We start from the raw sequence: 27,885 nt of genomic DNA on the forward strand, positions 1-27,885 counted from the left end.
GTTTATGGATGGAGGGATTGAAGGAGAAAAATGGGACCTTCTTCATCCCGTCTGCAAACTGTCTTTTAAATCCAGAGAAAACTTGGATTCTAGACCAAGATTCCTCTTCAAAATTCAACCTGAAGTAATGTCTCTTGGACTGTCAGTTTGAATGGTTTCAGTTCCCCATCTCTGACGCCAGACTTGGGTTCCTCCTCGGGTTCCATGACGTGCTCGTCCCCGAGCTGGGTTCCGGTCGGCTGAGGTTCTCCAGAGCTTTTGGAATGAGGGTTTTTATCATCTTTATGCAAGGACCATCACCATCTCCAGGGTGTGGTGGGACCAGAGTGACGGGTCCTCCGCCGTGTTGTTCTGACCTGCAGCTGCAATTGAACCTGTTCTGCTGAGGAACAATAAACATGGGAGGTCACGACCCCTGGCGGTGACTTATGCTTTTGTGTGTGTGTGTGTGTTTGTGTCCAACAACTTGTTCCAGGTAACAAATCAGCAAACAGTGAACAGCTGTGTCCGATCAATACAAGTCAGTGTGTGTTTGTGTGTGTGTGTGTGTGTGTGTGTGTGTGTGTGTGTGGCAATAAATGGCATGGCGGGTTGGACAGGTGTGTTTGGCAGCGCAGGTTCGAAGGCCGTCAGACTGGCTGCCAGGGTGTTGACTCCGTCCGATGATGTGACCTGCGGACATTCAGGAGAAGAAGGTGCGGGTCAAGAATGCCCCTCGGGGCATCAATTCCCCCGACACCCCCAACACACACACACACACACACACACACATATTTCAACACAATAACATTATCCTGCTCTACAATGATTGCATAATATAGTTTTTGCTATCTACCTATTTCTATAATTCAAGATAAACATTTCTTCAGAATTAATTCAAATGCAGTGTTGATATGACAACAATACAATTGGGTTTTATTTGTTTCAGTTATTTGTGGGCGGTGTCGCTACCACCCCCCGCCGCTAGGTGGCAGCAGAGAGTCTGCGAACCGCCGTGAAACGAAACGAAGAAGACACCGCTTCCGGCGCATGTATTCACAGTCCGGCTACTAACTTTAGCCCAACTGCCTTTTTTTTATTTAAATTAAAATGTCTTTTAAAAGCCGCGAAGAAGTCGACGACGGGCTGGACGGGCTGAAGGAGGAGCTGAATCGTCAGGTAGCTGCGACCGGAGGCATTCGCAAGCCGATGCTCGCTCGTGCTAACAACGTTAGCTGCTAGCTAGCTAGATTCCCTGTGCAATTCATTTTTTTAAACTATCATATTAATTCTTATATTATTTTAATATATTATTCTTATTTTATTTATTATTTTTGTAAATATTTGTTCTCAAATATTTTTCCCAGCCCTTTGTCTTCTTCTCATACGCATAAGTGACGTCATGAATTATCGATATGTGTTCATCGATAACTTCTGCTCACCTGTCAGTTGATCGATGTGTTTCAGTCCCACAATCCGTTCTCTGGCAGGTAATCGGCTTCTGACTCGAAATAAGACACTAAACCGAGAAAACTGTTCTTTTAATTAGGTATATTTATTGTGAAATTTATGATATGTATTTTTTAAGTACCCTTTTCGCCTACTGAACTGCAGTCAGTAGGAACGAGGGAAAGGATGCGCTATTTTTTGTTGTCTTAAAAAAGAAACTCAGAAAATGGTTGAAAATGTTAAAGGTTAACAAACAATGATATTAGATTGAGGATGAAGTTGAGGGCAATGGCAGTTAGTTGGGGTTAGATGAAGGCAGGTGATTGGCTGAAGCATCTGCAGAGGGCAGCCTAGAAGAGAAGAGGAGGAAACCAATCATTTCCTGTCTCTCAGATCAAGGAGAAGAAAATCATTGTGGACGAGCTCTCGAACCTGAAGAAGGGCAGGGTGAGTAGATCCAAGATCAAAAATCCAAAGAGCTACCCGGTGGTCCAACGCCCGGGCCTTTCTGGAACGAGGTTGAACCGTGTAGAGCACCTTGCAGATTACTGCAGTACTTGAGGTACTTCTCTGTGCCTCCATGTCAGAGGGTCTACCTGCAGCAGAGGAACAGTAACATCTTCTTCCTGGCCGACAGAGGACAAACACAGACCTCCTGCAAAAGTAAGTCTGTCAGCAGGTCTGCGGGTTTGTTCCCCGACTTAAAACAGACATCCATCCACCCATCCACATCTCACAAGATGGGTGATTTTTGGTTGAATATATATATGTGTATATATATATATATATACATTGCTATTATATACAGAGAATGTGATGGTCTATAGACATACAAACACACACACACAGATATATATGTGTGTTTGTGTGTATGTGCCTGTATGTATGTGTTTGTGTGTGTGTGTATATATATATATATATGAATATATATATGATCTTTCTCTTATTTACTTTTGCATCAGTGGCCACATGAATGATCAATATGTGTTCATCTAAAACTCCTGCTCACCTATGTGCAGTAATCGATTTGTTTTGAGTCGTGTGTAGTACATATATATATACAGGACTGTCTCAGAAAATTAGAATATTGTGATAAAGTTCTTTATCTTCTGCAATGCAGTTACAAACACAAAAATGTCATACATTCTGGATTCATTCCAAATCAACTGAAATATTGCAAGCCTTTTATTTTAATATTGCTGATTATGGCTTACATCTTAAGAAAATTCAAAAGTCTTATCTCAAAATATTAGAATATCATGAGAAAGTCACTTTTGTTTTTTAATTGCATTACAGAAGACAAAGAACTTTATCACAATATTCTAATTTTCAGAGACAGTCCTGTGTGTGTGTGTACGTATATATATATATATATATATATATATATATATATATATATATATGTATATATATAAGATAGATATAATTATTAGGCACACTGTTATCCAGTGTGGAGCTGAGGTGGGGTCCTTTACGGAGGCGGATCATGTCCTACTGAACGACTCACACACACACACATCTTCTGCTGACATCAGGCTGCTCCTGGTCTTGCAGATGTTAAGACGGCACGGTGTTGATGCTCCTTTGTCTTTCTGCAGAGGAGCTGGATCTTATGAAGAAGAACCTCCAGGACATGTGACCAGGACCTCAAACATGTGTGGCATCTTCTGCCTGCTGAGCGGGCCCGCCGTCAGGCTCAATAACCACGAAGCAGTGCGAGAACGTCTGGGGAGGCGGGGCCCGGATTCAGACCGGGACCTGGTGGTCACCGACCCAGACCTCCAATACCGCTGTCTGCTCTCTGCCAACGTCCTCCACATGAGGGGTCTCCTGACCCCACAGCCGCTGCAGGATCAGGACGGAAACATCCTGCTGTGGAACGGCGAGGTATTCGGGGGTTTGCCCGTGACGCCAGAGCAGAACGATACCGCCGTGGTACTGGAGAAGCTGGGTTCCGCCGGCGGTGGCCCGGAGACGATTCTGTCGGTGGTTGCGGCCCTGCGAGGACCCTGGGCCTTCATCTACTACCAGAAAGCCGGAGACTACCTCTGGTTCGGCAGGGACTTCTTCGGAAGACGGAGTCTGCTGTGGAGTTTGGACTCCGATCTGCAAGCTCTGATCTTAACCTCCGTGGCAACCCGGTCCAAGGTGGTGTGGGAGGAAGTTCCGGCCGCGGGTGTCTTCAGGGTGGACCTGAAGGCGGGATTGGATCACGTTGAGGTCTTCCCCTGGTCCCGAGCCGGATTTGACCCCTCCACGTTGGAGACCAGCTGCCTCTGCGGGGTCTCCATGAACCGGGAGGGGCTGGTCCTCGCTCTGCCCGTGTCCCCCCTGAACACCTCCACACCGATGGAGGCGCCGTCTCGCTCAGGCTTGTCCCCAGAGCTTCTCCTAGCCCAGGCCGAGGAGCCGGACCAGGTGACGGGTCTCCTGGACATTCTCGGCGAGGCAGTGAGAAGACGGGTCCAGGCCCAGGGCGCCCCGCAACTTGACGAAGCTGCCGTTGCCATTCTGTTCTCCGGCGGGATCGACTCCATGGTCCTCGCCGTCCTGGCCGACCGCCACCTCCCCGCTCATCAGCCCATTGACCTTCTCAACGTGGCGTTCCAGCAACAGGAGCCACAGAAGACGGTGTCCAGGAAAGCCGACAGACACCGAGGCGAGACGCCAGAGACGCCCAAGACACCGTCAGGACCCTTTGACGTCCCTGACAGGATCAGCGGTTGGGCCGGGCTGGCAGAGCTCCGCGCCCTTTGCCCTACCAGGCGCTGGAACTTCGTGGAAGTGGACGTGACGGCTGGCGAGCTGCGGGAAATGCGGCACCACCACGTCAACCACCTGGTACACCCGCTGGACACGGTGCTGGACGACAGCATCGGCTGTGCTGTGTGGTTCGCGGCCAGGGGGCGGGGCAGCGTCATCGCTGACGATGACCAAAGGAGGAGCTTCACCTCATCAGCGAAGGTGAGAACAAAGAGTTGAACCTTGACTTACAAGGTTGTCCAAGATCGTCATCTTTTTGTCATCTTTGAAAGACTCGCCAGTCATCGCCAGGTGCGGCGGATAGTGGGAATGTGGATGGACCAGGTATTGGAAGAGTCTTTCAAAGCCTGTCAGGAACGGTTTGATGGTTTAGAAAGCGGAGCGGCTTCACTCCGCCCATAAATGGAGTTTATCCATAAAGTGTAGCAAAGTGTGCACGTTACACTGAAGCTTTAACTGTGTAGCCAGTGAGTAAAGCGATAGAGCACCTCGTGAAAAACTTCCCAAACCTCCTCCATCAGCATCTTCGTCCCATCTTCAAGGTTAATGATGTGTTGTTCAGGACACGAAGGATCAACCTTGAGTTTCATTAGTTTTCAGGAACAGTTACAAGTTTACATGCAAGGTTGTTTCTCAGCCAATAGCAAGTGCCTATGTTGCCCTCAGCTTATCAACATTTCTATAGTATTCTCTGTGATCGTGACGGATTCCTGCTCATGTGTCAACGTGTTGTCCAGGTTCTGTTCTAAACAGTCTGCTCGTACGCGTGCAGCTGTTGTCCTGTCACGTTTGTGAACTCGGTCTGTTTACTGCAGGTGATCCTGACGGGTCTCGGTGCCGACGAGCAGCTGGCCGGGTACTCCAGGCACCGGGTCCGATTCCATGCCTCCGGCCACGGGGGTCTGCTGAGGGAGCTGGCCATGGAGCTGGACCGCATCTCCTCCAGGAACTTGGGCAGGGACGACCGAGTGATCGCCGATCACGGGAAGGAAGCCAGGTACCCGCCTGTCTCTTAGCCTTTGACCCTAAAACATCGGCTTCATGGTAAATGCACAGAAAGAACTATATACGTAGATTCTCCATCACAGCATCAATTTAGCTTAAATATGGATCGAAATCTAGCATGTAGTGCATTCCCTGTGAAATCTAGTGGTCAAATTCAGGAGCTACAGGGTCTGGATCCCTGCTGGATCGGAGCAGAACCTGAGGAAATTGGAAATACAAAGGAAAAAAAAAATGAAAATACTCCCATGAAATGTCACCATCATATTTATTTAAAGAAAGTAGTGTGTATTATAAACTTCCAACGGAAGGGTTTGAAAATCCAGATCCAGCCTTCTAGGTCCTTGCTAATGAAGGCTAGAGAAAAGAACGATCTCGCCACTGATTCGTCTTCTCCGTCCGATCCCAGGTTTCCGTATTTGGACGAAGACGTGGTGAGCTACCTGAACTCCCTGCCGGTGTGGGCGAAGGCCAACCTCTCTCTGCCCCGCGGCGTCGGGGAGAAGCTCCTCCTCCGCCGGGCGGCCCGGCAGCTGGGCCTGGGTGCGTCTGCCCTGCTGCCCAAGAGAGCCATGCAGTTCGGATCTCGCATTGCCAAAATGGAGAACCGGCGGGAGAAGGCATCGGACACGTGCTCCAGACTTCTCGCCCTGTCCGTCGGTGAATAGAATTTGGTGACAGTAAAGATGGCAGTCGGAAGGTGGGGTAGCGCCGTCTTCCTCTACACCATGTACGACTCCTCGCTGACCAGTTTCTCCCTGAAGTACCGGTCGCACTCGGTGTAGGATGCCAGGTTTCCCACGTCGAAGCGCCCAGAAATGTGATGGATGTAAACTGGCCTCCTGGGAAGCCAGTGCACAAGCAGAACACCCAGTGTTGTGATAAAATAAATCATTTTCATGTATTTTTTTTTACTCCCACGCAATTATGTAAATAATTGTGATGCTCAGGCGACTACGAAAGCAGGCTCCGAGTCACAGAAGCAATATTTGGAGGAGGGCTGCAAAGTTGTGCTTATAATTTAAAGCAGAGATGATTCAGAAACAAGTTTGGGGAAATCGTAGACTCTAAAAGAGCAAACTTTTGTGGAAGCTAGCAGCTTGGCTAGCAGCTACCGCTAAGGATGCTAGTGCTGCCACCGTTGTAAGCCAGTATGCAACGTCCGGGCACATTTTCAGCACCGCGAAAATCGACGAGTCCCATTCCCGAAAAGTAAGTGTAGTTTTCCCACAGAAAACGGCTGCGATGATTAGCTAAATCGGTGGTATCTGGGGTTTCTGCTAGCTAAAGTCGCTACTGGCAGCTGTGACACAGCGTTTAGCCTGTGGCTGGAACAAGCGGTGCTCGTTTCTTTCTCCTCCAGGTGGATTCTAAACCTCACATCATTTCCAAAGCTGTGATCTAGACCCCACAGAACCAAAATCTGGAAAAATAATATATTTGAAGAAGTTAAACCCTCCTGGCTACCCAGACATTACCTGTGAACCAGCCAGGAGATGAGGATTCCCGGAGCGTCTTTCTGTTCAATAGGAGCGTCCTATGGAGTTAAAAAAAAAGGGTTTAGCAACAAAAAATAGAATTAAACACAGCAACTGTTCTTTATTCAGGCAATTGATTTTCTTTAAATGACCTTCTTTTCCTCCAGAAATATATCCAAAAGTGGGAGGCTGTTCTTGGAGAGCATGTAGAAACAAGGGCACTGGAACGCAGGAGCAGACAATGAGTGATATTTGTGATTACTTACAATAAATACCCTACAAATGATCTGGTTTATCACAGTGGCAGTGTTCCTATTCATATTCAGTAAACGTACTGCATTTCTGGACGTGGTCTCCGTTGGCAGAGGCTTCTCCTTCATGCAGAGAACCCGGAGGTCACCGTCCACCTCCAGTATTCCATATTTCTGTGTTTCTGCACAAATTACAGTTCAGTTTGACTTTTGTCAGTTTGTGAATTCCACCATGCTGCTCATTTCATGTAAGTGTGGAGCTGCTGCAATTTGGACAGACGCTCCTTCCTGTGCGCAAAGTTCTGGCAACTCCAAGAATCCCTCTGTGTGCCTCAAAACCAGGTGCTTTTCCTACATGCCTTACTGGGCCTCGATCAGTACAGCAGGATTCCTCGGACATTGAAGTGTCCTTGGGCAAGACATCGAACCCGTTTGCTCCCCATGGTCTAGCCTGCTGCCGTAAGTACGAGTTTGTGTGCGAAAGGGTGAACTCTATCTAGCGATACAAGTTGAGACCATTTACCATGACTGGATGTTTTTTCGTAGCCACCCATCACTGCCCAGCCAAAAGAGAAGTGGGTAAGATAACGCTTCTAGTTTTCAACATTAACCGTGCCCACTTGAGAACCGTCAAGAACTTCCCCTTTTGTTCTCGCAGCCAGAAAAAAGTTCCGAGGAGCATGTAGAGGCCTTTAGTCTTGTCATTATTTACTTTTCACTGTCCACATTAGCGTGGAGACAGTCCAGCTAGCATAAGTTAAGACTTATTAAGGTGGCGACCCATCTCCTCAGTGCTTCCAGATGCCTTCAACTTGTTCCCTGAGGCCGGCGGGACATTGTCACGAGTGTTTCTGTGGGAGAGCAGGGAGAACCCACCGTTGTCTCTGCACTGATAGGACAGGACCAGACAGCTGTTGGTGGACGTCTCCTGGAGTTCGGAGAAGCTGGCGTTCACCTTCCTGAGGCTGAAATCTTCTTTGAAGAGGGTGTCGCTGCGATTCAGAGAAGTGGCCTCAGTCACTCAAAGTCCCGTGGCTACACTTTGATCGACATCTAGCATACCCTCCGATCACGACCAGGTGGTCGTCGATGTTGAAGTGTTTGATAGCGAGCTGCAGGCAGGACACTGCGCCCAGGCGCTCCTGTGAGGGAACAAAGGATCAGAAGGTGGCCATGTCTAGAAAAGCAGTGCTCCTACACCTGCAACTTCTCTTCTGCTATCACTAAATAAGAATATCTCTCCTGACGGCCATCTGAACAGAGACCCTTGAACCAAAGTCTTCACCAAAACACATCTCACGGCAGCTCCGCACAAGGACTTGTGCCCGGTCCTACACCCAGAGCTTCTGCCGGGGGGTTGTGGACCGACCTGTTCTCCAGCAGGTTCTGGTCTGGTTCATGCATGATACGAAACATGTAACATCTAGCTACTTTTGGCACCAGCAGCGTAGGAAAGGGATCAGTGTCTAGAAATGAGATGCCTCTAGAAACTGCAATTACCTCGTTGTTCGTGGTCCCATCGCTGAGAACCTGGACGTTGGGGAACTGAGCGGCCCACTCTTCAAAAGCATCACGGTACAGATCGTTTGTCTGCAGAGGGAAGAATACAGGAGCGGGCAAATGGGTTTGTTGGAGAGAACTGTTCATGGTTGGATGTATTGTTTGATATCCTCCTCAAAAACTAGCACGGGCTAACAGATGCTTTGGTTTCTTCCACCTACCAGGTCCCAGTAAACCCAAAGAGCAAAACTTTGATTCATTCTAAAATGTATTTCACTCGTTTCGGAATTCATTCATTCGATATCTATGCCACTTTTCCTGGGAGGCAGTGTTTGCCCTGGACCATGACATTTGAAGATATACAACTGTTCACCCTAGTATTCATGTGTCATATAGAGACATACAAGTCTTGACCCCCATTCACAAGTCTTAAATAAACATACAACCATTCATGTGTCTGCACAATTCAGGGTCTCCACTGAACCTCTTGCATGTGACTGGACAGGGAGGAACCCTGAGAGACCCCACAAAGGCCCAACCCCCTGGAATTTCGCTATTCAGGAGCCGGAAGTTCCTTGTTGCAGCGGAGGAGCGTTGCGAATGTGATGCTGCTTGCAGGCCGACGGTAAGGCCACTCACCACCACGTAGATCCGCTCCACGGTTCCGGACGTGTTCAGGGCCCGAACCCAGTGGGACACCAGGGCGCTGCGTCCCACCGGAAGCAGCGGCTTGGCGACGCCGACCAGGCTGGAGAAGCGGCCGGTGACATCGGCCGACAGGTCCCGCTGCAGCCTGGTGCCGTACCCGGCTGCCAGGACGACGGCTTTCATCGGAGAGTTCGGTGGATTTCGAACCGGTCGGTAAACTCCGGGGGACAGTCAGAAGTCGAACTAGAAAAAGCCGCCCAGGCGCTTCCGGTTGTAATATTTTGCCTTTCGAAGTAAAAGCCCGTTCAGGATGTAGTCTGAAATAAATCGCTAAAAAGCTTTGAAGATATTTCCAAAAGGCGCAGCCTGGCTGTACCTTCTCAAAATGTATATGTTTTGATTTTCAAAATAAAAGCCCAATATGGATGTAGTCTGAAATGAATTGCTAAAAGCAGTGGTGTGCAGAGCCTTCAAGGAGGAAGTTGATATGAGTGTTGTTTGTTTTTCTCCTCTGGAGCTCCATTGTAGTCCTGCTTGGAAAGGAGAGATCAGCAGTGTCAACAGAAGTAGCAGAGCTGTTGGTTTCTCAAACTGTTTATTCAAAGAAGCAAACACAGCCTCCGGCCATAGACAGCAGGTCAGCACTGTCGTGTACTGATGCTATCTTGCAAGTGCAGCATGTTGTATAGCCTCCTGCGGCTCTCTTTGGTTCTTCACGTAAATGACCTCCGCCCTCTAGTGGCATGCTTCCCCTTGTGTGACTTATCCCCCTCACTTGTATTCCAGTTTGGGTTTTGGTCCTCAGCATCCAGAGAGCTGCATCTCCACTCAATCCCACCCCTCCATTATCCATTGCTGCCACAGCTACTCTTTATGTATGCTTGAAGGGGGCAGCTCTTTCCCACATTTCTTGATTCACTGTAAGCCAAGGGCAACCCCCATTTACAGACGGCGTACAGTGTGTATGAAGATATGAAGTCATATAGTCCATTAAAAATCCAAAAAATCCGATCTAACTTCAGTGCCTAAAGTCCAGAGTCCTTGCACTGGCTAATGCTGTGAAAAATGGAGTTCTGATATCACAGGGTGCCCAGGTGTGTTTGGGGTATCTCAGTGGGGAAGATGGGGCGGGAGCTGGAAGCTAACTTAAAGCGTAGTGATTCCCTGTGTCACAACACAGCTCCTTGTGCCCGTGGAGCAAGGAACGGAAATGGTCACATAGAGGATACACAGGATATGAGGTCACAGTTGATCTGCACTCGGCCTCCTCAGAACGGGCACTGGACTTGTATGCAAAGTTTGTAGGAGGGAGTTGTTGTTTTTTTGTTGTTTTTTTTTTTTTTCTGGTTGCAAAAACTCTGTGATGTCAGCAGATGAGCAACAAGTATTTCCCATCAGTGAGAAGGACACCTCCTCGGTCGGCAGGATGTCTGTGATGTTGATGTCATTGAGACGGGACTCTTTATGACGGCAGCTGTCTCCGGGAAAAAAAAACAACAACTGTCAGTCTGACTCCTGTCATGACGGCAGCCGTAGATTCTGTGAAGTGTTTGATGTGCCGCCATGAAAGTTTGTATATGACGTCCAGGTGAGGGTCGTGTTTGGCTACCAGGTCGACTATCTGAATTAAGAAATTTGCAGGAAACCAAGCATGACCACAAACGGCATTGAGAGCACACGATCAGACATGGAAGAATTGCCGTTGATCAGGACAGACATGTTCCGCCCGCGGATCAAACATTTCCTGGACAAGTTGACCGCAGAGCAGTGGCAGCTGCTGCTTTTTAATTCGCCCGATGAGCCCTTGACCTTCTTGACTGCGGAGCTACTGACCAACCTCTGGACTCTGATTTCCAACACCATCATGTCGGCTCTTCAGAACACGTGTGAGCAGCTCTCCAAGGAAAAAGTCAGTGCCAGTTTGGGCGATGTCTTGCCACAGACCTTCGCAGATGAACTAGGCGTAGAGGAGGAGGTCAAATCCGAGAATGCAGAAAAATTGAGGGATATAATGGCGACGGAGGTCACCGATGCTGTCAACTCCTCTCTGGTGTCAGAAAAACATAAGAAATGTATCCCGTCAACGTGCAGGCTGAGCGCTATGCTCAGTCATTTTTTTGCCATGCTGAAAAACATGATGGCAAAGGTGAAGAGGTGTTGCGCAAACGGAACATGTCAGCGGCGGAAGGATAACCAGCCGCTGGTCTACGATTCCACGGACACCGACTCCAGGACCAAAATAGCCGAGGGTATCCTAAAGGAAAAAATGAATAGCTTCATGGATCAGGTGGAGCCGGAGGACAGCAATTCCCGGCCCTCCGAGGAGATAGAGAAGGTGGCGGGAGAGGTCGCCAAAGACCTCACTCTGTACAAAACCCCCAGGCGAAGGTGTGGAGTGGCACAGATCAAGCTATTCACGACCAAGAATCTGGCCAAAGCCTGTCTGGGTCGCACACTGAAGTGGCTCGCGGCGGCTAACGGGGTCAAGCCCAGTCCAAGGGAGAGCAGCAACGTGTGGATGGAAAGGATGTATGATCGCGTTGAGACGGTAATTGGGAACCAGGTGAGTGAGACGACGTGTAAGGAATTAACCGATGACGCCTACAACTACATATGTGGAACCGAGGAGGTGCCGGTAGAGGCGGAAGTCCCAGAGAAGGAGGTCGAGGGAGAAACCGGGACTTCACAAAAGACTAAAACGTACAACGAAATCTGGCGCAGCATCATGTCTTACCTGGCTGTGTTGAAGTGGTGGGAGAAGACCCAGGCCGACAGCCACGCCCGCAAAATTGTCGAGGAGGTAGAAAGCACTCTGTCATCACAGACCACCTGGGAGGAGCTCCTGAGCGAGGCGCCGGAACCCCCGGAGCCACCGGAGCCCGACCAGGAGAGGGACATGAGGAGGATGGCGGTCCAGGTTTTTGTACAGAAGCTGGTTTGCCGGACGTTCAGCGAGGCAGAAGTAAACACTTCTGTGGACAACTTCCAGCCCCTCATTGAGCGTCTGTCCGACCAAATTTGGGATTCAGTCAAGGATGTTACTTTTGTAGTGACGCAGAAAAATTTCAAAGACCTAGATAAAAAAGTCTACAAGGACTTGTGCGACCGCTGGGGCTGTGCGGAGGTCGTGCTGGTCCATCTGAATATTAAGGACACGGAAACTGAAAATTTACTCGCTGCCTCTTTTGAGGAACATCTCATTTCGCCTCAAAAGAAACGCGGATTCTGCAGCATCTTCTGCGTCCGCAGCTAAACCGCCAAACCTGGACGTTCGATCCCCTCGCACAGATTTAAAAATGTTCTAGTGCACTGCCTATTGACTTCCCCCCTGCTTCACCGCTGGGCACTCTGGCAAAGGTCCCGCCGTCAGTGGGTGCTGCAATAGACTTGTTCATTCAGAAAAAAAAACAAGACATTTGTTTCTCTCAAAAGAATGATTGCGTTTTCATCCCCGACAAAATACTTAAAGCAATAAAATCGTACTAAAACCACAAAATTGCTGTCCGTGTGTGTCATTGTGAAAGGTAGTTCACAAGGTGGTTGGGTGGAAGCTGTGATATCCGTTCAGATTTATCAGCTGGCTGAGCAACTCACTGGTCTGACACTGCATCCTGATACCCCTTACATTTTTGGGGAGTTTACCCGGCACCTTTGCATACATGCAGCAGAGGAGGGGAAGCTGAGATGCCTGAGCAAGGGAGTGACCTCCCACACGGGGAGGCTAGAGCACCAGTTTAGTGTTTTTTGTTTATCTGTCCACACCTTCCTGCTTGTCTATCACTGTTAGCGTGTATGTCCAAAGGTCAGATCATGTTCGAGCAAAGATGGACTTTGAGCTACAGTTCCAAAACTCGTATGCTCACCAACATTTGGGTAAACAGCAAGGCCTCACTGCTAGATGCTCCTAAGAATACGCAGGTCATGCTTTTTTTTTTTTTTTTTTTTTAAATCTCCCGTTTGGTCCTTTTGATAAAGTAGCGGAACCCTATGGCCAACCTCTTCTGAGAGTGCAAGTGGCCAAACGCTACTTTGGACGAAATGGGCCAAACCTCGTACCAGAGTACAGGCGTATGCTGTGCAACAGCCTTGGGGAGGAAACTGGCTGAGTCTGGTGGTCCTTGACTTATGGTATGTGTCCATACTTTTTCCTGGACAGAAGGGATACAAACAGCCCATTAATGGGTGGCTGGGATCTGCGGTGATACCCCTGGCCTTCTTTTGGACCTTGTCAGCGTATCAGGAACAGGACTTCCTGCAATCTTCTGAGCTGTCCTTACCACTGTGGCCTAGTCCTTCCTGTCCAGAGCTGCACCACACCATCGCACTGAGACATTTCATGCTCTCTATTGTGAATTGTCTGAATACCATCCTGTCAGGTGCTGGATCTCCTGTCACTAGTGAGTCTGGTTGTTGAGACCCACCATGGTGGTGATTGCGAAGTGGATGGGAGCGTGATCATGAGTGGAGTGTGAAGAATGCCGGGCTGAGCACGGAACCCTACAATGTACCTTTGTCCAGGACCAGGACAGATGGTATTCTGTCCCCAGTTCTCACCATATGAGGCTTGCTAGTGAGAACGTCCCTCATCCAAAGACCTGTTGGTTGGAGAGCTTCGGCACCAGCTTATCAGGGACTACCGCACTGAAAGCCAAACTGAAGTCCACAAAGAGCGTAGAAATTAAGATGCAAGTGGGAGAGGGCTGTACGCAACGCTATCAAGGTAGCATCCTCTGTCAGCGGTCCCCTCTGGACGCAAAGGAATGGTATCCTTGATGTTCCCTAGGGTGGTTCTCCTAAAAGGTGAGGGCGACAGGGCAATAATCATTGACAATTTTGATGGACAATTTTTTAGGTACAGGCACGATGGCGGATGATTTGAAACACAGATGAACTGTGGCTAGCTGCAGGGATGGATTGAAGATGTCCAGGAAATCTGCCAGCTTGTTTGTAAATGACTTGAGGGTCTGACCTGACACGTTGCCCGGACCTGCAGCTTTGAGAGTGTGTTGTGTGAGTGTGTTTTAATGTGTCTTTTTAACTAAATATCCACTGCAGGCCGTTCAGGTCGCTCCATCGGTGGCAGCCATCTTGTATTTTCAAAAGATGCCGTATCGGACATTCCCAGTGACATTTCATTTCCTGACTAGCTGTTTGCCAGATGGTAACAATCCCCGCCTGTTTCAGATGAAGGTCCGGGTGGGATCGGCCTGAAGGGAGGAAACTAAAAGAGACTGGTAGTTCTGGTTGCCAGGTTGAGGAGGCATACTAGTCTTTCTGTAGGAGGGGACATTATGGGTTGGGGAGCTGTGATTTAGCCAATTAGAAACCATACATAAAGTACATAGAAACGGGAAGCTGTGATGTCCCGTCGAGGAAGAGCTTTGTCTGTGAGGTCACAGCTAATTTTTGAATCAGATTCATTTCAAACTGACCACCGAACCCAGCCAGTTTCAAACAACCGAATGGACACGAGTACTTTAAGAGAGGATTATGGTGATTTTATCCAAAGTGAAAAGCCGTAGTACAACTAGGGTTGCACTCGGGACTCAGCATTTGCCGTTGATCTGCCAAAGATGTGTCCAATCCAGCCGGCGTCCACGTGGATGACATCACCACGCCGATATCTGCGATGACAACAGCTGCCGAAGCAAAAGCGACAATCGTCAAACATCTGTCATGAGGACAGTTATGAAATCTGTGAAGTGTTTGTGATGTGCCGCCATGAAAGTTTGTATATGACGTCCGGGCGAGGGTGGTGTTTGGCATCTAGGCTGACTATTTTAGTCAAGAGGCTTCTGTTAGCCAGAGAGACAATATGATGACGAACAGCATTGACAACACAAGATCCAACATGGAATTGCTACCGGTGTTTAAGAGGGACATGTTCCGCCCGCGGATCAAACATTTCCTGGACAAGTTGACCGCAGAGCAGTGGCAGCTGTTGCTTTTTAATTCGCCCGATGAGCCATTGACCTTCTTGACCGCGGAGCTACTGACCAACCTCTGGACTCTGATTTCCAACACCATCATGTCGGCTCTTCAGAACACGTGCGAGCAGCTCTCCAAGGAAAAAGTCAGTGCCAGTTTGGGCGACGCGTTGCCACAGGGCTTCGCGGACGCTCTGGGCGTTGAAGAGGAAGTCAGATCCGAGAGCGCAGAAAAGCTGAAAGATATATTAGCGACGGAGGTCACCGACACTGTCAACTCTTCCATTTTTACACGCAAACATAAGCGGTGCATCCCGTCAACGTGCAGGCTGAACGCTATGCTCGGTCATTTCTTCTCCATGCTGAAAAACATGATGGCAAAGGTGAAGAAAAGCTGTACAAAAGCATCGTGTCGACGGCGGAAGGATAACCAACCGTCATCCTACCAGTCCCACCATTCCTACGATTCTGAATCCAAGACCAAAATAGCCGAGGACATCATAAAGGAGAAAATGAACAGCTTTATGGATCAGGTGGAGCAGGAGGACGGCAACGCCCGGCCCTCCGAGGAGATAGAGAAGGTGGCGGGAGAGGTCGCCAAAGACCTCACTCTGTACAAAACCCCCAGGAGGAAAAGCGGAGTGGCGCACATCAAGCTGTTCACGACCAAGAATCTGGCCAAAGCCTCTCTTGGGCGCACGCTGAAGTGGTTGGTGCTGATCAATGGGGTAGAGTGCAGTCCACGGGAGAGCAACAAGTGGATGGAAAGGATGTATGATCGTATCGAATCTTTGATTGGAAGCCAGTTGAGTGAGGCGACGTGTAAAGAATTCACCGATGACGCCTACCACTACATCTGCAGCGTAGAAGAGCGCTCGGAGGACGATGTCCCGGAGGAGTCCGAAGGCGAAAACATGTCCGTGGCTTCATCGCGGGCCGACACGTACAACGAGATCTGGCGCAGCATCATGGCTTTCCTGGCTGTTCTGAAGTGGTGGGAGAAGACTCAGGCTGACAGCCACGCCCGCAAACTGGTTCAGGAGGTGGAAAGCACGCTGTCGTCGCAGACCTCCTCGTGGGAGGACATCCTCGGGCCGGGCCCAGCACGCCCGGAGCCCGTCCAAGAGAGGGACATGAGAAGAATGGCCGTCCGGGTTTTTGTACAGAAGCTGGTTTGCCGGACGTTCAGCGAGGCAGAAGTAAACACAGCCGTGGACAACTTCCAGCCCATCATCGAGAGACTGTCCGAACAGATATGGTATGCGGTGAAGGATGTTAAGTTTGTGGTGACGCAGAAAAATTTCAAAGACCTAGATAAGAAGGTGTACAAAGACTTGTGTGACCGCTGGGGCTGTGCAGAGGTCATGCTGGTCCACATGAACATCAAAGACTCGCAAATTGAAAATCTGCTCGCTTCCTCTTTTGAGGAGCATCTCATTTCCCCTCAAAAGAAACGCGGATTCTGCAGCATCTTCTGCGGTCGGGGCTGAGCCTCGAGGCCCCGGATGTAGTTCCCTTGTACTGTGTAAGCGTCCCCATGGTCCTGAGAAACACAAAGGACTCAGCATAAAAGAAAAGACAGAAGAAAGAGTATCAAAAGCTGGTTACCGCATCTTTTGAGGAACATCTAATGCCACCCTAAAAGATGCTGATTCTGCAGCATCTTCTGTGTTGCCAGCAAAGCCAATGGGTCTGGATGCGGTTCCTAAACCTCCCTCCTTGCAAGCGACCCTTTTTGGATTCCCACCAGAACATTGTCCATTCACAGATACCATGTGCTTCCTCGTGGTGTCATCACAGCTGGCTCCTCCCCAGTGTGTACTCTGGGCAACTGCAATGTCATTTAAGACCGTATGACCCAACCGAGTGCCAAGAGTGACGGGATCATGCCACCTATGATACTACTCTTCATGTTGAACTTCCAGATGATGCCTATTGAATTAGTACTAATAGACCTTATAATACTGGGAATGGGGGTTTTGTACACATAATTGCTATTCTTACACATACAGGCAAATCTTTTTATGTCGTATGTTGGCATATTTTAATCATGGAACGTTGGACTAAGACTCGGGTCAAGGGACCTAAAAGCAATGTACTCTTTTGCCTGTAGCGCCATGCATAAATCTTGACCGTTTTTTGGTCTGAGTTGCCCAGTTCAATCCAGAGGAACCAAGTCAGAGTAGCATTCCTCCTGCGGATCTCAACGTACCCGAAATAAATTTGAAAAGCTCATCAGCAGCTTGTCTTCAGCATTCACTGTTTATTTTTGATAATTCATTCACCTCAAGAGGACAGTGCTACGTAGTGACAAATAGACCTCTGGTACAAAATGGGGCCACCTGTAAAAAGACAAGATCAATTTTACGGCGATGACCAATCCGGTCATAATCCGAATCGTGACTTGGTGGAGAACCACCATACTGGTCCTGATTGGGGGATCGCAGCTCACTGAATATGTCTCTGCAGTCCTGTTTGATGAGAGAGCTTCCTGTTCACAGAGGGTTGAGGGTCATTGGGCTGTGACAACACAGCTTTCACAGTAGGTAACCCTGGAAGTGATGTAATCCTTACTTTATTGTGCGTCCCGTGTAATTTCACAGCTTCCCCTTTCTCACTTCATAGTTGACTGGAGTCCACATACAGGTACCAGATGATGCTCCATCTGGGTAGAAACTCCTGGTTCCCTGAAGCAGTGCTGCTAAGGTGTCTAAGCCTGGTGTTCCTCTCTGGTTTTGGGGGGGGAAGGAACATCCTCATGATTTAGAAAACAGTCCAACGTGAGGGCTGTTAGGTGTTCCGGGACTGTTGGTAAAAGGGGAGGCTGATAATGATAAATGTCAGGACAAGGGCGGGAACCCAGTGTTGGTTCAAACAAGGTTAAATCCCCCCTGCCAAGGATGCTAACAACCAAGAAAGAATGGGGTTCATGATGAGAATGATGCACCAATAAGTATTCCTTTTGATTCGTCTGATTTGTTATATAAAAAAAAGAAGTTAAGGAACTCTAAATGACACTCATCACTTTTTGAATGGAAACAGGCCATTTGTCCTGCTTTCAAAAACCCATCTCTGGGAAGAAAGTCGTGGCGTTCCGGAGAGATCAATGACAAAGGGCCCCATCAGTTTCACAGACAACAGTTCCAACCCTGTTGGTCCTGAAGCACAGGCCGGGCAATGAACAGAATTGATTTTTATTTTCCAATGTCAGCCAGGGAAGGTACTGAAAATAAGTCTTCTACAGGTACAAAAAAACAACAGAGGGAGTTCCTTTACAGATATCACTGGCTGCGGAGCAGAACGTCCCAGTCTTGTCCTCAAAGCTCAGTCCGCCTCCTTGGTTCCAGGCTCAGCATCCACCGCAGCGTCGGCCTCTTCCACCTGCTCCTGCTGCACCTCTTCCGGTTCGTGAACTTCCATGGGCTCCTCAGACGGCTCCGGCTCGGGGGAGGGCGTTTCTCCGCCTCTGGCTGAGTCCACCTGCAGATGACAAGGCTGGGTTTACAACCCCCAAGTGACGAGTGCTCTTCACGAGGAGCTCCTTTCCTTCCCCACCTCAGAGATGCAGGGAGCTGCTTCCTCCTGGGCCTCAGCCACCGCCTCCTCCTGCTCCATTGGCTCCTCATCGTCCCGCAGATCGCCCTCCTTCTGCTGGATCACCGGTGCCGCCTCGGCACCTGTTTCTTCTATGGAGGCGGCAGGAGCGGGAACAGACTCCATCTGGTCGACGGTTGGAACCGAAGGGGGGGGGAATTAGGCACTAAGATACTTGATTTGATATTTGTCCTGTGGGCAAAGTTTCACCTCTTTGTCGCCAGTCTCTGTAGGCTTGGTCTCCTTCTTGCTGGCCTCCAAGACAACCATGATGGAGGCCGGGATGTGAGCTTGCTGTGACACACAGGCAGGCAGGCAGGTCGTGAGGAGACAATCAGACAGACACAGGAAGTGGAGATAGTTGCCTGGGGGACCCGTCCCTACCTGTAGGGGCGTGAAGGAGTGTACATGGTGGAGCAACGGCTCCCTCATCTCTGGGCAACGCTCAAACACGCTGCTCAGCTGGGCCGGCGGCAGCTGCAGCAGGACGCTGTATGACTGAGGTTTGGTCCGCTGGCAGCACTTCACAAACCCCTCCCACACCTTGGGGTACTTCCACACCTGGGGAGGAAATAGGCTATTGACCGACACGAATTCCGGAGTTTGAGAAGATACATGTCCTCCGTATCGCGTTACTCCTGCTAGTTAGCTTAGCTCAATGCATGGTAGTCTATGGGAACCATTAGCCTGGAGGAACCACGCAACACCACAAGAAGGGATCTTCCATGCACAGACAGGGGCTTGGACCTGCTTGACGATGAGGCGGGACAAGATGTTCATGACGAAGCCGCAGAGACGGGGGTACATGGTGAGCGACTGGATGACGGTCCTCATCAGCAACATGGGGAGGGGGCTCTGCTCCATCAGCTGCTGCATCACCACGGCCAGCACCTCCGACGTGTACACGTTCCTCTCACCGAAGCACAGGTTGGTGGCTGCACAACACACACACAGCATCAGACACACATACTACTCCAGATCTCTGATTCAGGTCCTCTCCAGATGACTCCTCCTACTTTTGGGAGACCTTTGGGACAGTTTAAGTGCTGTCCGGTGGTTGTCCACCTTCTCAGTGACGGCGGCTCACACTCAAACACACCTTTAATGATGGACTTCATGTCGCACTTGGTGGAGTCAATGTTATGGAGGGCGATCAGAAGGTCACCTGGGGTCAAAGGTGACACAGAGGAGCTGCCCTCGCCTAGAAGACACAGAGGAGCATGTTCATATTTCTAAGGAAGGGTGGAGGTAACAGACAGAGCAGAACAGCAGGAACCCTTTCAAAAGAGGAGGTGTGGGTGTTTTTCTACACTTAGCCGAAGCTGCCGGATGACCTCGATAAAAAGATTGCCTTGTTGAAGGTCTTGTTGTCATGGCAACAGCTACAACTGCAATAGCACTGGGCTTCAACAGGGCAAACACGAAGGTCCACCTAGGCATGCTGGAGGAGCTCAAGGGTTCTTACTGTGCTGGGTCCCCAGGAGGCGGTTGAACACCTCCTTCACGACGATAGGGTTGAGCTTGATTAGCTTGGGGAGAGCCTGGATCACCTCGTTCTGTGGGACAGGAGAGAAGGACCCCGTGAGTGGAGAAGCACCACCAACCCCCTGGTCCAGCTGGCTCCCTGGATGGTCTGCATACCTTCTCCAGGCCGTTGATGACCGGGATCAGGAAGCGAACGTCAGGAACGCGTTTGTGGTAAAGATCTCGGACCCGCTCAACCAGCTCTGGAGACGGAGGTACTGGGGGAGGAGGGGCGATACTGTGATACCCGTACTTTAAGTACTGCAGTACCAGTACTTTAAGCACTGGCAGAATCAACACAGTCAGTATCTCGGTAAGAGTAACTTCAAATATAAAATCAACAGTCAAAACTCGCTGGAGGCACTTTAAGTACTGACAGAAGCAGCCCAGTAAATACTAGAGTATAAGTACTGATAGAATCCCTTCTCAATACTGTGGTACCAGTACCTTAAATACTAACAGAATCGTTATCACCAATACTGCAGCAACAGACTGCCAAAAATCACTTGTCACTTCTGTGGTACCCGTAATAAGCACTGGCAGAATCAGTACTGCGGTAACTAACTTCAAATATTGACAGAATTAATGGGGAATACTGCAAACCTGTGTACTTCAAGTACTGACAGAATCAACACAGTTAATACTGGAGTGCCAGTACTTTAAATACAAACAGAATCCATAACTCCAGTACTCCAAAACTTTAAATACTGACAGAATCACTGCAGTTGATACTGCAGTAACAGTACTTCAAATACCGAGAGAATCACTATTCAGTACTGCTGTGGTGGTACTTTAAATGGTGAATGGTCCGTGTACCTTTGTCGGTGAGTATGTGCAGGCAGCGGGTGACCAGGGTCTCTGCTCCTTTGGGACAGTTCTCCACCAGCAGCAGCAATTCGGGAGAGTTCATCCCCATCCCCCGGATCTGTCACAACGTGGACACCGCATGTCACACTCTAAAATCTCGCTCCAAACCACACCCTGGAAGTATCCGGGTGAAAATCCCAAAGGTTCACCCACCGGTTGCTCGATGGCCCTCAGGACACTGCGCTTGATGTCGGCGATGGCCTCAGTGTAGACTGACGCCAGCTCGTGGACCAGACGGTGGTTGAGAGGCAGGAGGGACAGGTAGAGGAACAGACACTGTCTCACCGTCTCCTCCGTCCAGGGGGCCGCCACCTCTGCCGGAGAGACGCTATCAGGATCTTCTGGATAGGACATCACAGACAACCCAGGCGTCACGCACCTGTGTCTTTGTCGGCGCCGAACAGCAGCGATGGCGGGTTGGGGTGGACCAGCAGCTGCAAGTAGTTGAGGGCGAACTTCTCGATGTAGTCCCTCAGGTGGTCCTTCTCATACATCCTCTTCAGAAAGGCCAGTGCTGTGGTGTGGACCTGCATACACCAGAGGTTCACCGTGGTCAGTGACTCCCCCCTATGTCACCTAGGCTCTTGTGATAACTTTACAAGAGACGTCTCCATTGGGGGCACCTTCTCCTTCTCGTGGGAGCTGAGGTCCAGGAGCACGTGGAGGTACTGGAACTGTCTGGACGGGCGCTTGACGATGAGCTCCTTCAGTGTAGTCATGCCTAGGTACACCCGAGACTGGGGGACGGGAGCAGAGGTTAAGACATGGGGACAGGAGGTCAAGGATGGACACGGCGGACTCGGTCCCGGGGACCTACCTCGTCCTCGCAGTAACGCCGGATGACCTCTAGCGCCGACTCTGTGATGATGGGGGCCTCCAGGACCAGCTTGGTGAAGAGCCTGAAAACACACGGGGAACGAAAATGACTGGTTACCAATCAATCAATACGTATCAGGCGTGTTGAAACCGAACGAGCCAGAAGGAAAGGTGGAGGTGTGATGGAGGATTTCAAGTTGGAGGTCAGACTACATATGGGAGAAGCTCTGAGCCCCTCCTTGTTTTGCTATGGAGATGGACAGGAAACTTCATGGACCGTGATGATGTTTGCAGACGATACTGCGATTTATAGTGAGACCAGGTAGGAGACGGGGAACAGCTACAGGGATGGGGGTATGCTCTGCAGAGGAGGGGAGTGAAGGTCAGCAGCAGCGAGAGAATGTGTGTGTGTGAGTGAGTGAGTGAGTGAGAATGAGAGGAACCCAAGTGGAACAGTGAGACTGTAGGGGAGATGAAGATGTACCAACGGTCAACAGTCCAGAGGAGACGATGAAGAGGTAGAGGAATGTATGAAGAAAAGAGCATCAGCCAGAAAAAAAGGAAAAAGGTTAAAGATGGAGGTAAGACCAGCCATGCTGTCTTGTTTGGAGACACAAAGGAGAAGAAAGAAGGCAGAGATGAAGATGTGGAGGAATTTTTTGGGTGTGAGGAATATGGAAATGTTAAATGGTCTGGAGGTAAAGTTAGACAGAGGAGGGACCGTGAAGATCTGGGTCCATCCTAGTGAAGGATGCTGAGGTTTGAGGAGGTCTAGAAGAAAACCAGAGAGGAAAGTTATGTATGGAGGGGAAGAGGACAGGAAGGTAGGTGGAGGAAGCTAAAAGCTAAAGCCTGACAGAAGCCTGACAGTCAGCCTTCAAAGATGATCTCACCCATCCCTCTGCTCCGGTTTCTCCTGCAGGCCCGACAGCAGGGTGAAGAGGCAGTGGTCATAGCTGTCCAGCAAACCCGACGGCAGCTGGCTCAGGTAGCTGTTGTACTCCTGGTAGAGCAGCGAGAAGGCCAGCTCGCTGCGGCTCCTCATGTCTTCCAGGATGAACTCCAGCACGTCCTCCTTCATGGAGCCCTCGAACTGGGTCACCAAGCGGGACAGCAGCTTCACTCGCACCTGGTCAGAGATCAGAACCTTCATCACCACTGCCACCATCGCCACAGAGGACTTTCTGTACAGCTGGAGGTCGGACTCACGTGGGACATGCCGCTCTGGGCGATGGCCTTCTCTGAGTGCAGGATGCGCTTCACCGTCTTGTTGGCAAGACCTTCGATCTGCGTCTCCGACAGCGGCTGGACCACGTCGGACAGGCGGAACACCTTCTTCCTGCCACCGGCGCCCGCCAACCTGATGACGCGGACATGTCAGCTCAGAGGTTCTCAGAGCTTCACGCTCACTGTGATGTCTCCGAGGTAACAGGACTCACTTGGCCTGAGCCGAGGGCAGGATGGGCTCCGGGAGCCTCTTGACAGCAGCGGGGGCTTCAGCGGGCGGGGCCTTGTCGGCGTAGCCCCCGACGACGGAGATGGCCTGTCCCACCATGACGGGGACTTTCCGTTTTATGAGCAGGTCTTTCCCCGCTGCGGTGTCCTCATCCTCGTCCTTGCCCACGTCCCCGTCCCTGGCCTTGCACTGCTCCAGGCCTGCGCACACAACCTTCATAGGTCACCATGGAGATCCACCAACATTTGGAACACACCTAGTAATCTGGGTTCTCCCAACAGACCTGGTCCGATCCCGACTGCTGTCATCTGTGTGGCCATCAGCCGGGCCAAGTGCTTGATCTGCGCGTCTGTCCCGGCCGACTCCACTGGCGTGTAAGTGGCCTGGAAGGACGCTGGCATGATGTCGGGCAGATAGACCATGCTAATGAGGACCTGATGGGGGACAGAGAGAGATTACATCACCTGACCTGCTCCTGGCTGGAAGGGCATCAAAGAAGGCGCCGACCACCGCTTACCAGGTTGGCTACATTCTCCGTGTTGAGCAGCGGCCGCAGGAACTCAGCTGTCAGGTCGATGGCAGACTGGGCCGCCGGGGCAGCGGTTGGTTTTGGTGCAGAGAGGGGAGCCGGCTCCTCCTTGTCCTCGTCGTCCTCCATCAGGGTGGGCTCTGGTGGCGGTGAAGACACCCGACATTGATCACGTTGAGCAGGAGAAAAGCGTTTCCTGGTGCTGCTGATGTTCCGTTCTGCGCTGCTCACCCATCTTGACCTTCTTGCCCTCACTGTATGGCTCGTGGCGGGGCCTCTTGCGCTGGTCCCTGGCGGGAGGCGTGGACCGCGCGATCTCGCTCTGTGGCATGCCCAGGTCCTGCAGCAGGGTGCTGATCTGGCCCTGGAACTCCAGGCTGCAGGGGTGCTTGAGGACGGCCACAAGGTGGAGCTTCAGGTTCTTCCTCACGCTGCTCACCTGAGACTTGGCCAGCGTCGGGGGCAGGTTGGCTGGAGGTTCCACAAACGGACCGACTTTCATGTAGACATTCTGATTCGCCTTCTACACATCAACCGTGATCGGCTACTTTAAAAATCACAAGCGGCTGCTCGACATGAGTCCAGGACTGACCGTGCAGTGTCTCGTAGGCCTGCACCACCTCCGACATGAACATGGGCCTCTGGCGAGCAATGGTGGCCAGCGAGCCCAGCGCCGTGGTCAGGTTGATGCTGGAGATGGCCGGGTGCACCATGAACTTCAGGAGCTTGTCCAGAGCCACCTTCCCCTCATCGCACAGCGCATCTGTTGATGACAGGGTGGGTCACATGACGCCGTGGACACATAGCGTCACCAGCAGACGCCATGGCGGGGTACGCACCATAGCGGATGTACGGGTGGTCTCTGGGCACTTTGTCCAGGCTCACGTCGCCCTCCTGCCGCCTGGGCACATCCGAGTCGGCGGTCCGTGGCGACAGCGTGACGATGAGGGACTCCGTGAACTTGATGGCGTGAGTGCGCACGCCATCGTTCTCCGAGTCCAGCAGCGCCAGGACGTCCCCCTTCATTTGGGTTAGCATGTCCCAGCAGGCCTCCTGCATCTCGGACACGGCCCTTGAGCGCACCAGCCACTGGGACACACACAGAGGTCATGGATGGACAGGTCAGCAGACCCATGTGGGTGTGATGGGCAGAGCTACAGCACCTCTTCAAGACCAACATTGGATCTTCTCACATTAACCAAGACGTGTTTGTGTGTGTGTGTGTGTGTGCTGGCTACCTGCAGGGAGACTTTGTAAAGCTGCGTGAGGGTGAGGATGGCCTTCTTCACCACGTTGACGCTTTCGTCTCGCAGCAGCATGTTGAGGTTGGCGATGAGCCGCAGAAGCAGCTCATTGTCTCTCTTGCTGAAAACGGGAGGAGTAACGTGAGAAGGACGGAGAAAGTGCACCGGTGGAAAGGAGCGTGAGCGCAGACCCACCAGGCCTCCTCGATGAAGCCGATGACGAACTTCCTGACCTCGATGGACTTGTCTGTCTGGAAGGCGATCATCTCCTGCAGGGACCAGAACCATAGAATGACAGCCAGCAGCCCTTCAAGGTCATTGTTAGACCATATGACCACAATCCATTCATCATCTGTACCACCTATCCTGCACTCAGGTCATGGAGGAAGAATCACAGGACCACATATGTAGACAACCAGTCACCCTCTCGTCTACACGTCTGGACAATGTAGGGTCTCCACTCAACCTCCTGCAAGTGTTTGGACTGTGGGAGGAACCCTAAGAAACCCCACGCAAACATAAGGAGAACAAGGAGGCTCCACACGGGGAGGGCCCCTGTGAGAATCTAACCAGGGACCTTATCACAGAGGAGGCGCTAACCGTGCTACCATGAGCTACCAAATAAAAATTAGTCCAGCAGAAACCAGCCTAAAGCTTTAGAGAAGGGACAGAAAATGGATGGAATCATTTGATTATCTTAAAAAAATGCAGCCAAAAGTTGGGAAATAAATCCAACCCTTGGGAGGAGATCACCATCCAAAAACAGGAAGTAGAGAAGAAAATGCCAAGGAATAATTGCCCACATTTCCTGTATTTCTGAGCAAACTTGACCTTAGAAAGAACAATTTAGATTCCAAAATAAGTGGAAAGGAAGCCCTCACTCACGTCCAGGAAGTTGTCCAGAAGAGATGGGTCCTTGTTGATGATGAGCTCCTGGACCTGATGAAGACAAGTCGTGGTCAGTCCTAAAGCTTCTCACTCTTTCTACTTCAGCTCTGACAAACAAAAGCTGGGGGATCTCTTAACAGCTTTCCCTCCTCAGAGAGAAGATCCTGACCTGCTTGAGGACAGCCAGCTTTTCATCTGTGGGAATTAACGCCGCCTGGTTGAGAAGATCCACCACCTTGGGGGAAGAAAGACACACACACACACCAGGAATGAGACAGGAGATCACTTGCATCTACTTTACATTCATGACGCTTCCTCATTTCCCAGTCAATCACCTGCCTCCATCGAAACCGTCCTCTTTTAAACATCTCTGCAGTGTCGTGCACACTTTTGAAACAATTTCGAGTTTGTCTTCAGGTGAGATTTTATTTTTTGCATTCCTCCTATGGATTAATCTCCTAGACTCTCGCACACATGCACTAAGTGAGAAGCATCCAGTGCTCCATGTGTCCTCTGATCAGGATCCCCTACCTTCTCACTGGTTGTCATGTTGATGGCGTGGGGGGTCTCCGACTCCCCCTCCTGGGCGGAGAACTCCATCCCGGGTTCCTCTTAGGTGGACTGCATGGTGCTGGACCTCCTGGAGGGAGGGGGGGGGGGGTACCGGCTACCTGAGACCGTGCTAACGATGGGTAGCTGCCTTTTAGCCTGCTCACTGTAAACAAAGCCGAGTAAACGAAAATTAAAACCCCTCCATCTCTAGTAAATCCATGAAACATTCATTTGAGTGGTTAAAAACAAGGGAGTACGATTTAAAAGAAAAAAAAATGGGTTTCATTTACTTAAGCTATCGCTAGCTGACGTTAGCATGCTAGCGATATGCTAACAGAGTGCAGCGCTCCAGTGACGGCCAGCGGACAGCGGTGTCCCCCGGGGCCGGGCCACTGAGGCGCGGGGACGGCGATTCCGAAGGGTTCCCGGCGGCGACTCACCGCTGGCCGTGGAACCGCCGGGCTATTCAGTGACAACAACTCCGCTCCGTAGGCGGACAGGTTGCCATTCTGGAGCGCGTCTTTCTTCTTCTACTGGCGTCGTCGCTGCTGCATCGGGCCCGGCAGCGCCACCCAGCGGAGGAGCGATGAACCACTCATTACAGATGATCAACCTGCAGGAGGTTCATTTGAGCCCCGACATTGTCCAAACGTGTGACTGAAAGTGTGGAAGGTTCTGTGTTTATACATGATGTGAGAATGACAGGGTGAACAGCTGTGTTTATCTTTTTGTGGGCCTATAGTCTCCTGGTCCAGGGAGAACCCGCCTCTCGTCTAATGACAGCAGGGAGAGGTTCCAGCACCCCGCGACCCAAGTCCAGGATAAGCTGTAGATGAAGGATGGATGGATGAACTTTTAGTTTTTTCACATAGGATGTCCGACTCCTGAACTCCGCTGACAACATTGACTGCTGAACAAAAGACCCACTTTAATCTGCCTCCTACATTTATAATAATATTTCTTTTTCTGAGTTAGTATTTATTATTTGGTGAAAATTTACTGCTGTGTGGTGTCAAGTGATCGAGTGTAATCGTTATTGTCAATTCAAGAGAAGAAATTCAAGTCCAGCTGTTACGACAAGAAGATTTCGACCAATATTCACCATGACCCTGATGACTGAGAACCTCCACAGACTTATCGTGCAGGGCCATTCGTCTGGTGTGAGGTACAAAGTAAGAATTTCGTTGCATCGTCTGAATCGTCATATTATTACAACCCCAAAATCGTCCAACTGTCGCAACTGTCTGAATTGCACTTTTTGTAAGTCGCTTTGGATAAAGGCGTCTGCCAAATGACTGTAATGTAATGTAATGTAATGTAATGTAATGTTGCACCTCCGATCAACTAGGTGGCGCTATACCCATCTGAGCGGTAGCGTGGCTGCCTGCTAGCTGCACCACCGAAGAAGAAGGCATCCA

General features: G+C 50.5%; 3 protein-coding genes across 3 annotated transcripts; 1 reads left to right on the forward strand and 2 right to left on the reverse strand.

Moving 5' to 3' along the window:
* The first annotated feature begins 1,015 nt into the window (after positions 1-1,015).
* Positions 1,016-6,094, forward strand: asnsd1 (asparagine synthetase domain containing 1). Its single transcript, XM_086145444.1, has 6 exons — positions 1,016-1,158; positions 1,822-1,875; positions 2,016-2,091; positions 3,027-4,392; positions 5,007-5,188; positions 5,603-6,094. The coding sequence occupies exons 4-6, from the start codon at positions 3,082-3,084 to the stop codon at positions 5,859-5,861; spliced, it is 1,752 nt and encodes a 583-aa protein (XP_086001570.1). The 5' UTR covers positions 1,016-1,158; positions 1,822-1,875; positions 2,016-2,091; positions 3,027-3,081; the 3' UTR covers positions 5,862-6,094.
* LOC147234776 (uncharacterized) lies at positions 5,893-9,306 on the reverse strand. The gene is made up of 8 exons (XM_086145445.1): positions 9,062-9,306; positions 8,423-8,512; positions 7,985-8,064; positions 7,799-7,914; positions 7,007-7,104; positions 6,824-6,892; positions 6,672-6,730; positions 5,893-6,035 (listed from the first exon to the last, which is right to left on the reverse strand). The coding sequence occupies exons 1-8, from the start codon at positions 9,251-9,253 to the stop codon at positions 5,915-5,917; spliced, it is 825 nt and encodes a 274-aa protein (XP_086001571.1). The 5' UTR covers positions 9,254-9,306; the 3' UTR covers positions 5,893-5,914.
* Positions 9,307-18,121: 8,815 nt separating this feature from the next.
* Positions 18,122-27,009, reverse strand: sympk (symplekin). Its single transcript, XM_086145446.1, has 27 exons — positions 26,908-27,009; positions 26,447-26,630; positions 26,085-26,150; positions 25,913-25,966; positions 25,223-25,296; positions 25,022-25,148; positions 24,623-24,872; positions 24,376-24,546; positions 24,015-24,254; positions 23,772-23,923; positions 23,538-23,688; positions 23,238-23,454; positions 23,008-23,158; positions 22,692-22,927; positions 21,800-21,881; positions 21,606-21,719; positions 21,362-21,509; positions 21,136-21,296; positions 20,932-21,040; positions 20,233-20,333; positions 20,057-20,147; positions 19,691-19,792; positions 19,339-19,526; positions 18,976-19,152; positions 18,802-18,885; positions 18,553-18,717; positions 18,122-18,477 (listed from the first exon to the last, which is right to left on the reverse strand). Exons 2-27 carry the CDS (start codon positions 26,513-26,515, stop codon positions 18,322-18,324), a joined length of 3,636 nt encoding a protein of 1,211 aa, XP_086001572.1. The 5' UTR covers positions 26,516-26,630; positions 26,908-27,009; the 3' UTR covers positions 18,122-18,321.
* Between the last annotated feature and the right edge of the window lie 876 nt (positions 27,010-27,885).

This window comes from Fistularia commersonii, chromosome 4 (assembly GCF_037954325.1).
Source record: "Fistularia commersonii isolate RoL2024-O1a breed Wild chromosome 4, RoL_Fcom_v1.0, whole genome shotgun sequence".
NCBI classification, from domain to species: Eukaryota; Metazoa; Chordata; class Actinopteri; order Syngnathiformes; family Fistulariidae; genus Fistularia; species Fistularia commersonii.

Coding starts and splice junctions, on each gene's coding strand:
- asnsd1 (XM_086145444.1), top strand. CDS start 3,082: ATGTGTGGCATCTTCTGCCTGCTGAGCGGGCCCGCCGTCAGGCTCAAT. Junction 4,393..5,006: donor GCTTCACCTCATCAGCGAAG/GTGAGAACAAAG, acceptor TGTTTACTGCAG/GTGATCCTGACGGGTCTCGG. Junction 5,189..5,602: donor GATCACGGGAAGGAAGCCAG/GTACCCGCCTGT, acceptor GTCCGATCCCAG/GTTTCCGTATTTGGACGAAG.
- LOC147234776 (XM_086145445.1), bottom strand. CDS start 9,253: ATGAAAGCCGTCGTCCTGGCAGCCGGGTACGGCACCAGGCTGCAGCGG. Junction 7,105..7,798: donor CTATCAGTGCAGAGACAACG/GTGGGTTCTCCC, acceptor TAATTTGTGCAG/AAACACAGAAATATGGAATA. Junction 6,731..6,823: donor TATTTCTGGAGGAAAAGAAG/GTCATTTAAAGA, acceptor TTAACTCCATAG/GACGCTCCTATTGAACAGAA.
- sympk (XM_086145446.1), bottom strand. CDS start 26,515: ATGGAGTTCTCCGCCCAGGAGGGGGAGTCGGAGACCCCCCACGCCATC. Junction 25,297..25,912: donor TTCTGGACAACTTCCTGGAC/GTGAGTGAGGGC, acceptor TGGTCCCTGCAG/GAGATGATCGCCTTCCAGAC. Junction 20,334..20,931: donor GCACATACTCACCGACAAAG/GTACACGGACCA, acceptor CTCCTCCCCCAG/TACCTCCGTCTCCAGAGCTG.